Raw genomic sequence first — 17580 nt, forward strand, 5'->3', positions numbered from 1 at the left:
GAGCTTTATAGTAGATAAGTAGGGCCATTCAAAGGTTAGGGTTTTCTTGTAGAATATTACATTTTCCACTACTGTTTGGTTGATATTAGTCCTGGTGGCTTAGTGGTTATGAATTGGGCTGCTTGTTCGAAACCACCAGCCATTCTATGGAAAAAAGTGAAGTTTTCTACTACCATAAAACATTATAGTTTCGGAAACCTACAGAGGCAGTTCTGTCCTGTCCTGCCCTATGGGGTTTCTGTGGGTCACAACCGACTTGCTTGTGAATTTGGTTTTCAGTATTTGGTATTTGTTTGATAGATGCAATTTGTCTTAGAATACACTGTGCCAAGAAGAGTGCCGTAGTCAGAGTATGCACAGGACTCGGCTGGGTACAGACTTATGCAGTGCAAATTAGACCTCGTTATTGAGGCAGCGAGAATAAGGATAAAGTTATTACTGCTTTTATAAATTTGTGTAAGATATGACAAAATAATAGTAATTTATAAATTATCAAGGGTTCACGAGGGAGGGGGGGAGAGTAGAGAGGGAGGGGGAAAAATGAGGAGTTGATACCAAGGGCTCACGTAGAAAGAAAATGTTTTGAGAATGATGATGGCAACAAATGTATAAATGTGCTTGACCCAATGGATGGATGTGTGGATTGTGATAAGAGTTGTATGAGCCCCCAATAAAATAATTTTAAAAAATAATGAGGATAAAGTATAATAATAGCTAACCGTTATACAGTGGTTTGTGTAAGCCAGTGCTTTCCATTATTATCTCATTTAATACTCGGTACCTATGTTACATGTGAGGAAGTCGAAGTACAAAACTTGCTCAGGTTCACAACCATCATGTGGCAAAGACTCTAACTCCATGCCTTTCTCCTCCGTTAGTGGCCAAGGAAAATGGTCACGTGACCAACTCCACATGATTTTGTTTATGATATGTCGGTGAAATTTTGTGCTTCTTCATCTAGGCTATCAAGAACCAATATTTTAGTTAACATACATATTATTAAGTTCTTAGACACATGGTAAAATTCTCCTTATGCCCTTTTATTACCCTCTTCATAACACCCACACCCATCACCAAGCATCTTGCTGATCAGCTTTCTGTTATTCACTGCATATTCATTTGGCTTTTTGAGAGTTTCACAAGAGTGGAATCATTGAGAATGCAACCCATCCATAAGCTTAAGACTGCCATAGAAATGAAAACTTAAGTCCAGGAAAAATGCTGACCCTGGAATATATATAACAGAAATGAAGTTGACGTTTTTATATTTTCTACAATAGTCTTTTTATAAGAATTTCAGTTTTTCTATTATTAAGTAATAAAGATATTAACCAAAATGTAAACTTTAACTTGTTCCTTTTTTTTAACTCCAGAAACTACTTCTTGAGCCTAATTTCTTGGTTTTGTCATTTGCAGAGCATATAGGATTGGCCAATGTAGGGATGTCAAAGTGTTCAGACTGATATCCTTGGGAACTGTGGAGGAGATCATGTATTTACGACAGGTATACAAACAGGTAAGTATACTTCCCTTACTGTACTTAAGAAGTGAACGTGTGTGCTTTTAGTAATTAGGCAGAAAATCATGTGAAAATAGAATTTTAAACTTTATTCTAAGTGTAATATTGAAAGTGTAATATTGAGGTTAATAAATACAATAGAGTACACATCTCTTAAAAGAGATTAATGATTTAGCTGGCTGAATTTGAGAGCTAAAAATTTCTCGAAACAGTAATTCTTAAGCTTTAATATATCCATGTATCATCTAGGGATCTTGTTAAAGTGTTGATGTAGACATGGGGCGGGGCCAATTTCTACATTCCTAACTCGCTCCCAGGTGTGCCAATTTGAGTAGGAAGCTTACAGCTCCCCAAACTGTGGCCAAACTTAAAGATACGTCTCAAATGAGTTATAAGTACACCAGCACTTTGGTCTTTCTAAACTCTCTGAGAGAAATGGACTAGGTCACTTTCAAACTTTGATAACTTCCTCTGTTCAGTCCAGGTGGGTATTCATCTGTTACCATGTTCTACATTACCCATGACATGAAAAAAATTTAGTAGTACTGCCCTGTGTTATCTATTGCAACCTTTTTATGTTGAACATAATGAAACTGGGAACAATAGATTCTCCCCAAAATGAAATTAAAGCAAAAGAATTTGTGTGTTAGCTATTGTAAAAGTGCTTTCTGTAAGCATCTAAAGTTACACTCGTTTTTTAAAGAAATCTTTATAGAGTATTAACTACTGCTCCATTTATATGTCTAAATAAATGAAATATATTTTCTTTAAATGTGCTCACTTGAGAAGATCTGATAGGTTTAAGTTTAATTATAAGTGTTAAATTTGAATTGTTCTTTATATATTCAGTTGGCATCTATTTAAGAACAAACATCTGCTACATATGGTAGTAGTTAACCTAAGAATGATCCAATCTTAAATTTATGCGATTCTCTTCTAAAAATAGGTTTGTACACAGCAGCTTTTGTTGTTCTGTGAAAGCATGTAGCCCACGAGGAGCCCTTCCTTCATCTCCCTGTGCTCTGCTCCAGCAGCGCTGCAGCACTTGGTGCCCTAGAGCTCAAAGAACTTTCTAGAGTTACAGAAGTCTTTCATAGCTTAATTGGAATTATACTTAATATCTATGTGTTTTATTTATGCTAATGTCTTCCTTTTATCTATAAAGTAACTTTATGCTTTTGAACAGCATTCCACAAAATTTTGCATTTTCTTTTTCAACTTTCATTATAGTTTAGGTGGAAGTTTACACAGGCTTGGCTTTACTGTTTTACCCTGAACAGTTGTGTTTCAAGTCGTACCCCCTTAATGTAACAGCACCTTTCCCACTCTGTTTCCATTCATACTTCATTTCTACCTCTTCCTGCTTTTTCTGAACATTATTTTTGAGCTGTTGCTATCCATTTGGTCTCATGTAGTTGATTTTTGTAAATATAATCTTAATGAGAATGACACCAATGCAATGCAGAGCCCTTAGTTGGGTTCTGGATGGGGAAGGAATAAAAACAAGTTTGAATATTACTTTTTGAACAATTGGGAAATTCTAAATAACGATGATATGTTGGATAATATTTGTTTATGTTACTGTTTTGGAGCAAAGTATAGCACATTGATTGGGAATGTGGATATCCTGTTTTTTAGATTCTTGCTGAGTTATTTTGGATAAAAGGTCATCATGTGGGTTACTTATTTTTAACTGCTTCCAAGAAATTGTGTGTGTGTGTGTGTGTGTGTGTGTAAACAGACATAAAACAAGTGTGGCAAAATGTTGACATATTAAGGAAGAGTGCTTAACTCTTTGTTAATACTTTCAAATGTTTCTTAAGTTTGAAGTTTCCAAATAAATTTTTGAAAAGGTTGTATTAAAATTGAGCAATACTAGATGGCACTCGGCTATCAAAATATACAGCATCTGGGGTCTTAAAGGCTTGAAGATAAACAAGCAACCATCTAGCTGAGAAGCATCAAAGCCCACATGGAAGAAGCACACCAGCCTGTCTGACCACAAGGTGTAGAAGGGACCAGTTATCAGACATCAAAGAACTAAAAATCATATCAATGGGTGCCCACCTTCCCGATACGATTAATGAAGACAAACGTGTGCATAAACAAATGTGAAGAAAGCTGATGGTTCTCGGCTATCAAAAGATACAGCGTCTGGGGTTTTAAAGGCTCGAAGATAAACAAGTGGCCATCTAGTTCAGAAGCAACAAAGCCCACATGGAAGAAACACACCAGCCTGTGTGACCACGAGCTGTCAAAGGGACCAGGTATCAAGCATCAAGGAACTAAAAATCATATCTTTGTAAATGTGTGAGTGCAGAGTGCAGACTCAAAGCCCATCGGCAGCCAATCGGACACCCCTTACTGAAGGGTTGTGGGGAGGAGATGAACCAGTCAGGGTGCAGGGTAGCAATGATGAAACATATAACTTTCCTCCAGTTCTTAAATTCTTCCTACTTCCACTATCATGAACCCACTTCTACCTTACAAATCTGGCTAGACCAGAGGATGTACATAGGGACAGATAGCAACTGGAAACACAGGGAATCCAGGACAGATGACTCCTCCAAGACCAATGGTGAGAGTGGCGATGCCTGGAGGGTGGAGGGAATGTGGGGTAGAAAGGGGGAACTGATTACAAGAATCTACATATAGCCTCCTCCTTGGGGGATGGACAGCAGAGAAGAGGGCAGGGGGAGACGTCGGACAGTGTAATATATGACAAAATAATAATTTATGAATTCTGTAGGGTTCATGAGGTAGGGGGGAGTGGGAAGGGAGGGGGGAAACGAGCAGCTGATATTAAGTCTCAAGTGGAAGGCAAATGTTTTGAGAATGATGATGACAACAAATGTACATAGTGCTTGACACAATGGATGTATGTATGGATAGTGATAAGAATTGTACGAGCCCCCAATAAAATGATTTAAACAAAAATACAAGATGGTACTGATGTGGGATCACCCACCTGTCAAGATCGTACTATGATCACCAGATGAGCAGATGAAGAGGCAGAGTTGGGGTCTGGGATCCAAGAATAGGGCTCGTAGCACCCTAGGGTTCTTTTGTCAGTTCTCCCATGAAGAACGCAGCCATGCTCCTCACATATGCATTCCCTTTTCACATTACTGGAGCCTTCCCTCCCTTGTCCATGGTGCTGTGACTCCTGGCCTCTTGCCCTTCCCAGCTCCTTACCCGCATCCCCCTTTCTTCGGAATGCCAGCATGGAGGCGGGGTGGGGTGTCCCCCAGGACAGTACTCATGGGCATCCCACGGACACCAGTATGTTCTCCTGGAGACCCTGGGCCCATGAGATACAGTTCCTACTGGGTATAATCCCTACCTGAGGCCCAGCTCCTTCCCCCTGTGACAGGAGTGCAACTGGGCTCTGCAGATAGATAGCCCCAGCTATCTGGAGAGGGATCCTGCACCAGTGAGGCAGAGGTGAGGCTGGAGCCCCCAGCACAGAGGGCTCCAGAAGGTTGATAGATTTGCTCCTGTTTGCATTTGAGAAGGGAAACACAAAACTCCTTAACCTGCCAGAGAAAACAGAACCTGGTATTTTTGGGTTTCTCAGCGGCTTTCCCACAGCAGGCTAGGTAGCCTGTGTAACTGGAGCCCACCGTCCTTAGCCAGAGCACCCATTGATCTCAAGCCCCTAAACTAGCTCATTTCCAACCTAGGACTACATGGAAAGGATGGATAGTTCTGAGCTGTGCAGGAATCCATGGTTATAAACCTAATCGTGGAAAGACTGCACACTCCCTACATAATACACAGGGTCAGTAAGGGACTCTGGTAGATTCAACTATCTCTCGCCTACCCCTAGCACCCCTACAACTTCTGGTATCTGTTCCCTCCACCTTAGTAAACACACACTCTCCTCCAACTCATTAAAAATTACTATACTTAATGGGAAGACTTCCTATGATTAATACCACCACTTAAGACCTACTCCTGAGCACTTGTACCGTAATTCTCCTACTCACCTAACACCCCCTCCTCACCTGTATACAATACATTTTCCAGCACCTATCTAATCCTCCCCTATCCTAAAGAGCCAGCCCCCACCACTACACATGGTAGAAGACTACAAACCACCTTAAACTCAACCAAGATGCAATGCGAACAAAAGCCAACACCAGCAGCTATTGTAAAAAATCTAGAGAAACAAGTCAATTACTAAGACCCAAATCCAATGATTGACACAAAAGAAGCAGCTCTTGAATTTCCAGAGAAAGAATACATGAGAATGGCTGTGTAGGGCCGTGCAAGAAATTAGGGCATCAAATCTGAAGACTGATTAAAAAATAGAGATACCAAAATCCTCACACCAAAGGGAAATCCAAGAGTTAAGGAATGACATAGCAGAAATAAAGAAAAAGGTGAACAATCTCACCAATAAAATGGGAGGAATGGAAAATCAAGTCAGAGATCTGGAAGATAACCAAACAGAATACAGCAAATGAGAAAAACAGTCAACTATAAAAGAAAAAGAATCAGAGAAAGCCTAAGGTGATGTGGGATTTTAACCAACAATTATAGAAGGTAACTTCAATACACCACTCTCAAAGAAAGATAGATGAACAGATAAGAAACTCCATAAAGAAACTGAAGAGCTGAACAATACAATCAAACAACTCAACCTAATAGATTGTGTTAGTCTGGGTAGACTAAGAAACAAATCCACAGAAACATATATGAGAGAGTTTTATATAAAGGGTAAGTGTACATTAAGAAAGCATCCCCAACCTAGTGCTGTCCAAGCCCATAATTCCAACATTAGCCATATGTCCAACACTGATCTACCAAGCCCTCCTTAATCTCACAAACCACACACACTGATGCCGACTGTAGGAGGAAAGCCGAATCAGTGAGCGTGTAAGCATCTCTGTGTTGTCAGGGGTCTCTACATGGCTGCTCCAGCATTCAGGGCTGTATCAGGGTAGGTCCATGTGGCTTCTCGGGGATGTCTTGCAGGAAGTGAGCCTTGCCAGCTGAAGCAGGGAGCTGGCTATGGCAGCTGCACCCTGGTCTGACCATCAGAAAGCAGCTAGAGAATTAGAAAGGTGAGACTCACTGAGCCATTTATCTCCACCCTTCAATTAATCCCACATGTGTGTATTGGCCAGTTTGGCACAATAAACCTTAACTATCTGATAGACATTTTCAGAGCTCTCCAGCCAACAGCAGAAAATACACATTCTTCTTCCATGCACGCAGCTCTTATTTGAAAATAGACCACTTGCTGTCACACAAGGCAAGCATGAGAAAATTCAAACACAGAGGTCTTTCAAACCATGGCATGATAAAGCTTGAATCACCAATAGAAAGAACACAAACACATACACACAAAAACAAAAGACAAACACTGAGACTCAAAAGCACAGTTCTCAAAAAAAGAATGGGTAATATATCGAATTAGAGAGGAAATTAGTAAGTTCATATACGCCAGTGAGAATCACAATGCAATGTACCAAAACCTAGGGGGTGGAACAAATGCAGTTATCATGCACACATGAAAAAAAAAAGAGAGAGAATCGTGGTCAGCAACTTAACACCACACTTCCAGCAATTTAGAACAGAATCAACAGCAAAAGAAATCATAAAAATTAGTGGAAATAAATGAACTGGAAAACAGTACAACAATGTAAAAAAGCAAAAAGATGATCTTTGTAGGATCAACAAAATCGACAAACCACTAGGCAAACTTCACAAAGGAAAAGAAGGAACAGACATCAACATCTAGAATTAGGGATGAAACAGAGGAATCAAAACAGACCCCAATGAAATAAAAAGACTGATAACGCATTAATATAAAAGACTGTATTCCAACAAATTCAGTAATTTGGAGGACATGGACTAATACCTAGATATTTACTATCTCCCTAAATTAATACATATGGACATTAAGAACTTGAACAGACCCAAAACAAAAGAAGAAACAGATAAGGTCATGAGGAAACTCCCAACAAAAAAAGCCCCAGTTCATATGGCTTCACAGAATTCTACCGAGCATTCAGAGACAAGCTGACACTAATTCTACACAAACTCTTCCAGAACATAGAAAGGGGTAGCAAACTCCCAAACACCTCTAAGAAGTCAGCAACACCCTGGTTCCCAAACCAGGCAAAGCCCTGACAAGGATAGAGAATTACAGACCATTATCGCTCATGAACATAGATGCAAAAATCTTCAAGAAAAGCTTGGCCAATTGATTATCAGATAATACAGCATCACCAAGTGTGATTCATTCCCAAACAATCAATGTAATCTATCACACCAACAAAAAAAGCACAAGAACCATATGATCATATCAATGATGCAGCAAAAGCCTTTGATAACATCCAACAACTGTTCCTAATAATGACCCTCAAGAAGATAGGATTTGAAGGGAAATTCCTTAATATAAGAAAAGCCATATACGAAAAGCCAATAGCTAATATTACACTTAATGGAGGAAAGCTGAAAACATTTCCAACGAATCAGAGAACCCCTACAAGGATGTCTCTTATCCCCACTTTTATTCAACATTGTACTGGAAGTCCTAGCCTGTACCATAGACAATGGCATGATAACAAGGGTGTACATTTGAGTAAAGAAGAAGTGAAACTTTCATTATTTACAGGTGATAATGATTTTGTATATTGAGAATCTTGAGTCCACAATAGGATTGCTGCAAACGAGGAATTTAGTAGAGTAGCAGGATACAAGATTAACAAGCAGAATCTATTGGATTCCTATATACCCAGTGATTGAAATGCAGAAAACAATATGAAGGAATCAGCATCATTCTCTATAGCCATGAAAAAATTGAAATACCTACGAATAAACCTAACAAACAACAAAAAAGGAAAAAAACCTGTACAAAGAAAACTACAGAACATTATTACAAGAAACCAAAAGTGATCTACACAAATAGAAGCATATTTCATGTTCGCAGATCGGAATACTCAATATTGTGAAAATGTCAATACTTCCTAAAACAATATACAAATTCAATGCAATCCTGACCCAAATTCCAGCATCATTCCAAAAAAAAAAGGAATAGCTGATTACCAACTTCATATGGAAAAGGAAGAAGCCCAGCATAGGCAAAGAACACCTCAGGAAAAAGAACAAAGTAGGTGGTCTTGCACTACATGACCTTAAAACCTCAAAACCACAGTTGTCAAAATAGCCTAGTACAATGATAGATATATGGAATAAGGGATCAAGACAGAAAACCTAGAAATAAAAACATCCTCATACAGATCACTGATTTTTGACAAAAGCCAAAAAAATGTTAAATAGAAAGCAGATGCCTTCTCCAATAAACAGATTTGGACAATCTGATATCCACTTTCAGAAGAATGCAACAGGACCCAAATCTCACTCCATATTAAAAAAACAAACAGGTAGACCAAAGTCCTAAATGTGAAACCCAAAGCTATCCGGATCATCAATGAGAAAAGTGGGACAGAACTAGAAAACCTAGCACAGGGACGGGGCTATCAGAAATAACTAAGGAAACATTGTGTGGAAGATAAAATAGAGGAAGTTTTATTAAAAATAAAACTTGTGTACATCAAAAGACCCCATTAAGAGAGTAACAAGATGCCCCTCCCCCCAGAAGAACTTATTTCAGAGGACAGCACTAAAGCTGCAGTTCAGGAAGAGAGGGGCATGTCTGATCAGAGCACACAGTAGCAAATGAAGCGGGGCGGGGACTGGAACACATCTTGGCCCGCTAAGCCTTGACGAAGATATTTCCATTCACAGCAGCCAATCCGCAGAGAAGACACTATGGCTGGCCCCACTATGAGACACGACATCCCTCATTGACCCATAGACCTACAGGGGACAACACTGGAGACACAGTGTGGGAATTCCACCCGATCAGATGCCACCACACTGGGGCAAAACACTAAGAGCATGCAACAGAACAGCAAGGAGAACAGAGCAATGAAGTCCCCAAGGAATACCAAAAATAGACTTTGAGGCCAGAGCTTGACACCCCATCAGACTTTATCAGAAAACACTCCTAAATGCCAACAAATAGTCCTTGAACTAACTACAAGTGTTTCTTTTTTGCTGACGTTGTGTTGTGTGTGTGTTTTTTGGTTTTTGTCATTGGCTTTTTGTTGTTGTTTTGTTTTGTTGCTTGGTTTTGCTCTATCTTGCTTTTGTGCATCGTATTATCTCCACAGGTTTGTCTAAATAAGATAGGCTGGATGAACACTGGAGGCGAAAACAACGGGACCGACGGTTCTGGGGGGACATGGGAGAAGGGGAGTTGGGGGGAAAAGGAAGTGGTGTTAACAAACTCAGGGGCAAGGGAACAACTGATGACCCAAATTGCTGGTGAGGAGGGTGTAGGAGGCCTGGTAGGGCATGTTCAAGGGTCATGTAACTGAGAGGAATTACTGTAACCCAAGTAAAGGCTGTGCATGATGGTGGGACAAGAGAAAAGTAATAGGAAAGAGAAGAAAGAGCTAGTAGACAAAGGGCATTTATAGAAGTCTAAATAAAGGCATGTACATATGTAAATTTATTTATATATGAGGATGGGGAAATAGATTTATGTGTATATATTTATAGACTTAGTATTAAGGTAGCAGATGGACTTTGGACCCCGCACTCAAGTACTCCCTCAATGCAAGAATACTTTGTTCTATTAAACTGGCAAACGTGAAGAAAGCTGATGGTGCCCGGCTATCAAAAGATTCAGCGTCTGGGGGCTTGATGGTAAACAACTGGCCATCTAGCTGAGAAGCAACAAGCCCACATGGAAGAAGCCCACTAGTCTCTGTGATCACAAGGTAGCAAAGGGATTAGGTACCAGGCATCAAAGAACAAAAAATCATATCATTGTGAATGAGCAAGAGTGCCGAGTGGAGAGTCAAAGCCCATCTGTAGGCAACTGGACATACCCTTATAGAAGCGTCATGGGGAGGAGACAGGCCAGTCAGGGTGCAGTGTAGCAACGATTAAACATACGACTTTCCCCTAGTTCCTAAATGCTTCCTCCCCACTCATCATCATGATCCCAATTCTACCTTACAAATCTGACTCGACCAGAGGATGTACACTGGTACAGATAGGAACTGGAAACACAAAGAATCCAGGATGGATGAATCCTTCAGGACCAGTGGTGAGAGTGGCAATACTGGGAGGGTAGAGTAGAGAGGGGGAACTGATTATAAGGATATACATATAACCTTCCCTGGGGGACGGGCAGCAGAAAAGTGGGTGAAGGGAGATGTCGAACAGAGTAAGATATGGCAAAATAATAATTTATAAATTACCAGGGTTCATGAGGGAGCAGGGAGTAGGGAGGGAGGAGTAAAAATAAGGAGCTGATGCCAGGGGCTTACGTGGAGAGCAAATGTTTTGAGAATGTTGAGCGTAACGAATGTACAAATGTGCTTTACACAATTGATGTATGTATGGATTGTGATAAGAGTTATATGAACCCCCAATAAAATGATTTTTAAAAAAAGACTAAAAAGAGAGCCCACAGAATGGGAAAAGATATTCAGTAGTGACATAACAAAGGACCAATTGCTAAAACCTGCAGAATTTTAAGTCTACAACAAGGAAAAACTAATAGCCCTTTGAGAAGGTAGGCAAACGACTTGAACAGACAATTTACAAAGATGACACTTGAATGGCCAATAAACACATGAGGAAATGCTCCTAGTCATTAGTCATCCTGGAAATGCAAGTCAAAACAACCATAGGATACCACCCTGTACTGTAGCCCAATTAAAAAAACAACAGAATAACAAATGTTGGATAGGGTGTGGTGAGATAGGGACACTTATCCACTGCTGCTGGTGGACTTGCAAATCTGTACAGCCACTGTGGAAGGCAATATGGTGATGCCTAAAACAGATGGCAATTGAATGATATGATCTGGGAATATCATTACTGGGCATATGCCCTAAAGAAATACGAAACAGGTAATGAACAGACGTTTGCTCTCCCGTGTTCACTGCAGCACAGTTCACAATAGCGAGAAGCTGGCATTAGTCTAAGTTCCCAACAATAGAAGCGTGGATAAAGAACTCTGGTACATAAGCATAATGGAATACTATGTACCCCTAAAAAATCAGCGATGAAACCATGTAACACCTCAACTCGTGGAGTGATCTCGAAGACATTATGCTTAGTATGCTTAGTCAAGCACAAATGTCCGAATACTGTATGAGTCTGCTATGGGAGGAGCAAGCAGCAGAATGGGCATGAGCTCAGGCTTGCAGGCCAGCCAGTCCTCTGACTGGGGACCAGACAGCCCTAGTAACGAGCTGGATCGTGCCAATGAGCCACGCATCACTCACTCCAGGTAAGTATAGTGTAGGTCGTACCTCAAAACATCCGGGACTAAATGATTGGGAGAGAAGGAGGGATTCTTTCTGTTAGTGGTTGCCATGTGGATCTCTAGTCAGGTCCCCCAGATCCACATGACAGCCACTGTGGGAGGCAGCCCTGTCTGTGGAATGAGACTTGCTGAAGGGAGGGCCAGGAGCGGAGAGAGGGAACAGGTGCCTCGGTTGGGGTGGGATGGCTACCTCCAGGTGGGGGGAGTGAGACTGGGGATGCTTTTGGGACATTAATTGGGGAGTGTCTACTGGTGTGTAGCAGGTGGGCAACATAGAACTAGGACATTTGGGGTATCCGAGAACCCAGCCCAGTTGCTGTAGACTGCTGGGACACTGCATCCTAGATCTTTGGGGCACATGGCAAGCTCCAGAGGCTGCATAGTTGAGACCCCATGCAGGAACTCACTGGGTGAACTCAGATACATTTGTAACCCGAGGGCTTAAGTTGGAAAGCACCTGGTGTCTGAGGAAGCAAAGACAGCTGTGCAAGAGTGGTGTATTGTGGTTGGTGGACAAACAAGGTCTTGCTACATCAAGCCCATATATACTGTGTTAAGAGTCGTATTATCCCTGCCATCCTGTAATGGACGTCCTGTTTTATTTTGCTTATGGTTGTGTATATTAGAGTGTAGCTCACCCTCTTGAAACTGTGTTACTTGTTTTTCTGTTTTTCAGTAAATGAAACACGGGCTTTGAGCCTATAGGGAAAACAAATATAGCAAGGGTTTGGGGAGAGCAGGATAAAGAGTAGAGGAGATAAAGGGAAATGATGTTATGGAGTCCAGGAAGGAAAAGTATATTTGGAGACTGATTATGTGCAATTCTGTTTGTCATGACTGAACTATGTATCAAATTCAAAGTTACAGCAAATTAAAAGTGGGGGGGGGGAGAAACATAGATCCAGAATGGACTTTGGACTCGCACTAAGTCCCAGCTCCAACTTAAGTACAATTAGTTCTTACATCATTGCCCTGCCCTATTCTTGCCCTCAGGCAGGTAACATAGATGATACTATAGTAAAATGTGGTGAAGAATTTAGATTGAGCCCGGCTATAAGATAAAATAACGTCTGGGGTCTTGTTTCCAAACAAACAGCCATCTAAGTGAGAAGTGTACTAAGTCCACATGGAAGAAGCACACAGTCATCAGTCACCAAAGAATTGGAATCCATATAATCTGAAGTAGAAGGAGGGATCAGTATCAGAGCTTAAGTTGTGAGAATCTGGTGTGCAAATGCGATAGATGACAGTGGGAGAACATGACTCATTTGTGGATTTACTTAGGAAATAAGGCTTCGGCGAACACCCCTGTTTAAAATTGAGGGATGGGAGAAAAGTGGTCACTAAATAGAGTGCGTGGGAGAGAAGAGTATACAAGATTAAAGGCTTAAATCTGACTTGAACAGTAAAACTTTTGTCAGATCCTTCCTAGGATGCAGGCTGGATCTGATCTGGTTTCCAAATTTTTCAGTATTTTTGGTTTGCATTGTTTTGTTTGTTCATATTACAGTGTGTTTTAAAAGTATTATGTCAATGAAGGACACCCCCTTGGAGCTGTTATAAGTTTTTCTGGGGTTTTTTTTGGCATATGAAATCTAGGATTGATGAACCTATAGGGACAGCAAGTAGAATAATTGGTTTAGGGGGAGGAGTGTTCAGTGGTGGGTGTGGGGTTCAAGAGAGACCATGTCAAAGAGTCCATGTAGAAAACTGGTTGGAAACTGATTGTGGTAGCAATTGTATAATTCTGCTTAATGTGATTGAAATATGGAGTGATGTATGTATTAAATCCCAACTAATAATTTTTTAATTGAGTTATGAGTTTAAAACTGGTCTATTTTGTTGCAAGAAAGCCTATAACTCAGAAAAGAGAACCTGGCAACAATTGGGTAAGTGTAAAATAAAATTAGAACCCTAACTTACTCTCCTCAGAAAAATAAATGTGAGATTTATTAAAGAATGAAATGTTTTTGTAAAATTAATATAAGTATCAGAGGAAAGTATATTTCTAATCTTAGGTAGGATGCATGCACACATACATAAATGAGCGCTCACATATGTGTTTTCTTTCTTCTTTTAGAAGTAAATTTCTCATATTGGACTAAGACTCACCCTACACCAGTTTGAGGTTTTATTAACTAATAACATCTTCAAAACTCTATTTTCAAATAAGGTCACATTCACTGGTACATAGTTAGGACTTCAGTATAGCTTTTTGAATAATACAATTCAGTCAGTAACAATGAGGAAAGAACTGTAAAATTAAAATAAAAACTAGTAGGAAATAGTTTCTATACTAAGATTAGCATTCAAATATACAAGGATAAGTGAAAAAAATACTGCTACAAAATCACAAAACTATTAACAAAGTATAAAGTTACTTTTTAAGTAAAGTTAAAATAAATATAAAATTAAAGTTATCATTTCTTGGTAGAGCCTCTATCTGTAGGCAGTATTTTCATCTCTAACTCTTCCCCCAAAGAATTCTGTGCTTTTTTATTTTTACCACATCAAAACAATGTTTTCAGCATCTTCAAGCAAGTTAAATCATGTTCCTTGTAAATGTTGTTTATGTTTGGGGAACAAAAAGAAGTCTAAATCAGCAAAATCAGGCCTTTGGGGTAGATGATTGGGTAATGAAATTCTCATAGTACAGCCCTTTACCCTCAAAGAATGAACAGGTTCATTGTGATGATGGGAAATTTTCTGGGCACAACTTTCCTGGCCTTTTGCTCACTAATGCATTTTTCATGATAGTCCTCCATGATTAAATATGTTTTTCAAGAAAATTGATCAAAATTACACTTTGGGAACCCCCCAAAAAGCAGTCATCATTACCTGCTGAGTTGACCTTTCTGACTTGAACTAAACTGGCCAGAAGGTCCCCATGGGAGCCAAGGAGCACGTTTTGATTAGACTTTGCTATCTGGATCAGACTAGTCCTGATGGTGATTTGGACCTTCATGTCATCCTCATTAGCTTCAAAGTTTTAAAAGCTGGATGGAAAGGTTCATTTTTTGAGCTAGCCGATCTTCACAGAGTGCTTTTGGTACCCATGGAGCCTAAAAAGCTTTCTGAGGCCAAAATGTTCCTTCAACTGGGGAGCTAATGATGGTGAGTATAAGAACGAAGAAAATATTCTAAAACTGTGATGACTGTGCGACTCTCAATTCATCATGTGACCGAACTACTGAATTGTACGATATGTGAATTAAGCAATAATAAAACTGTTGGGAAAAATGCTAAATCATGTGAGATCATAACTTCAGTAGCTGCCATATCAATGGGAATTCTATTATCTTCCACCAGTTTCTGGACTTCAACCAAAGTTTTTTCATTTATCAAAGTTGATAGTCTTCTCCCTTTTGTCTCATCCGAGATCTCCCCAACCTTCTTTATAAAAATTGCTGTTTTATGTGGGGCAGCCTTCCTATAAACGTATTACAAAGTTTCAACTATTTGGAAAGCTGTAATCTTGAGCTTTGTTAAATTTTTTATATACCATATATACTCGAGTAGAAGCCAACCCAAATATCAGCCAAGGTACCTAATTTTACCACAAAAACTACATTTAAAATGTGTGGAAAAACTCAGCTTATACATGAATATCTCTGGTAAGCCCTGACTTCAAAATATTTTTAAATGACTCAGAAATTACCATTAAAAATTTTTGTAATGGCCCTATACTGAGACCAAACTATTGGTTATAGAGATGTGTTTAAATGTATTTTGTTTGGAATAAACCCATGTGTTTATGAACTGAAACCCTAGTAGCAAAATTGTTTGACTTACTCATAATTATATGAGGGATCTTAAGGGTTCAAGGAAAATTTTCATGATCTTTACTTCTTCCCTCCTTCCCCCCCCCCCACACACAATGTTTGAAGCCCTTTTGCATATAATGTATATCAGTGTCCAGGATGGGTCATTAGGAAAGGCCAGCAGACAACTGAACCATTAGTTGCATTGACCGCTTTTGTGATTCTGGAGCCCAGGACCATAAACAGGTGTGTGGGACATTGATATTGATCAAGTCAGTGTACAGATTAATAACATCTTAAAACCAAGGTCTCTAGGGTATTTTCTTAGGAGAGACAGACTAGAGATGAGAAATAGATGAGTTAAGTTTAAGAAGAGTTTAAATTTAAATATAAGTCCTAGAAGTGACACTTCTAGCTGGGTAACTCTAGACAAGCAGCTTAACTTTTCTAAATTTCCATTTCTATAAAATGTAGAAAACTAGGAAAGAGCTAGGAGTCAAAGGGCATTCATGGAGGTCTAGACAAAGACATGTACATGCAAATATATATAGGAGGATGGGGAAATAGATCTTTGTGTCGATATTTATAGGTCAAGTATTAAGGTGGCGGAAGGACCTTGGGCCTCTACTCAAGCACTCCCTCAATGCATGAATACCTTCTTTTATTAAATTGGAACTCTATGATGCTCACTCTCCCGACACAACGGCTGGAGCCAAAGTGGGTGAACAAGTAAATGTGGTGAAGAAAGCTGATGGTGCCCGGCTATCAAAAGAGATAGTGACTGGGGTCTTCAAGGCTTGAAGAGAAACAAGCGGCCATCTAGCTCAGAAGCAACAAAGTCCACATGGAAGAACACACCAGCCTGTGTGATCGAGTGGTCCCAAAGGGATCAGTTACCAGGCATCAAAGAACAAAAAATCATATCATTGACTGCACACCTCCATGATAGGATCGCTGAAGACAAATGGGTGCATAAGCAAATGTGGTGAAGAAAGCTGATGGTGCCCGTCTATCAAAAGAGATAGTGTCTGGGGTCTTAAAGGCTGGAAGGTGAACAAGCGGCCATCTCGCTCAGAAGCAAATAAGCCCACATGGAAGAAGCACACCGGCCAGTGCGATCACGAGGTGCCCAAGGGACCAGATATAAGGCATCATGCAAAAAAAAAAAAAGATATAAGTGTGTGTATGTATGTGTATATATGTGTATATGTATATATGTATGTGTATATATATATTATATTAAATGAAGGGGGAAGTGCAGAGTGGAGACCCAAGGCCCAAGTGTCGGCCAATGGAGATCCCCTCATAGAGGGGCTTAGGAGAGGAGATGGGTTAATTAGGGTGTGAGGTAGTATCGATGAAGAACACAGCTTTCCCCCAGATCCTGGATGCTTCCTCCCCCCAACTACCATGATCCGAATTCTACCTTGCAGGGCTGGATAGGACAGAGGCTGTACACTGGTACATATGAGGGTTGGAGGTACAGGGAATCCAGGGTGGATGATACCTTCAGGACCAAGGGTGTGAGGGACGATGCTGGGAGAGTGGAGGGTGAGTGGGTTGGAAAGGGGGAACTGATTACAAGGAGCCACATGTGACCTCTTCCCTGGGAGAGGGACAGCAGAGAAGGGGGGAAGGGAGACCCCAAATAGGGCAAGATATGACAAAATAACGAGGTATAAATTACCAAGGGCATATGAGGGAGGGGGGAAAGGGGAGGGAGGGGGGGAAAAAAAAGAGGACCTGATGCAAGGGGCTTAAGTGGAGAGCAAATGCCTTGAGAATGATTGGGGCAGGGAATGTATGGATGTGCTTTATACAATTGATGTATGTATATGTATGGATTGTGGTAAGAGTTGTTGGAGTCCCTAATAAAATGTAAAAGAAGAAAAGAGAAAAAAATGATTAGGGCAAAGACTGTACAGATGTGCTTTATA

At 40.2% G+C, this 17580-nt stretch overlaps 1 protein-coding gene across 4 annotated transcripts in view; it reads left to right on the plus strand.

Moving 5' to 3' along the window:
• Window positions 1-17580, plus strand: part of ERCC6L2 (ERCC excision repair 6 like 2) — a 167210-nt gene that overhangs the window by 79205 nt on the left and 70425 nt on the right. For all 4 annotated transcript variants that reach the window (XM_075549800.1, XM_075549802.1, XM_075549803.1 and 1 more), the window contains one exon: window positions 1417-1516. In XM_075549800.1, coding sequence (XP_075405915.1) covers window positions 1417-1516 — 100 coding nt within the window. The remainder of the gene's footprint in view (window positions 1-1416; window positions 1517-17580) is intronic.

The sequence above is a fragment of the Tenrec ecaudatus genome, chromosome 5 (assembly GCF_050624435.1).
Source record: "Tenrec ecaudatus isolate mTenEca1 chromosome 5, mTenEca1.hap1, whole genome shotgun sequence".
Lineage (NCBI taxonomy): Eukaryota > Metazoa > Chordata > Mammalia > Afrosoricida > Tenrecidae > Tenrec > Tenrec ecaudatus.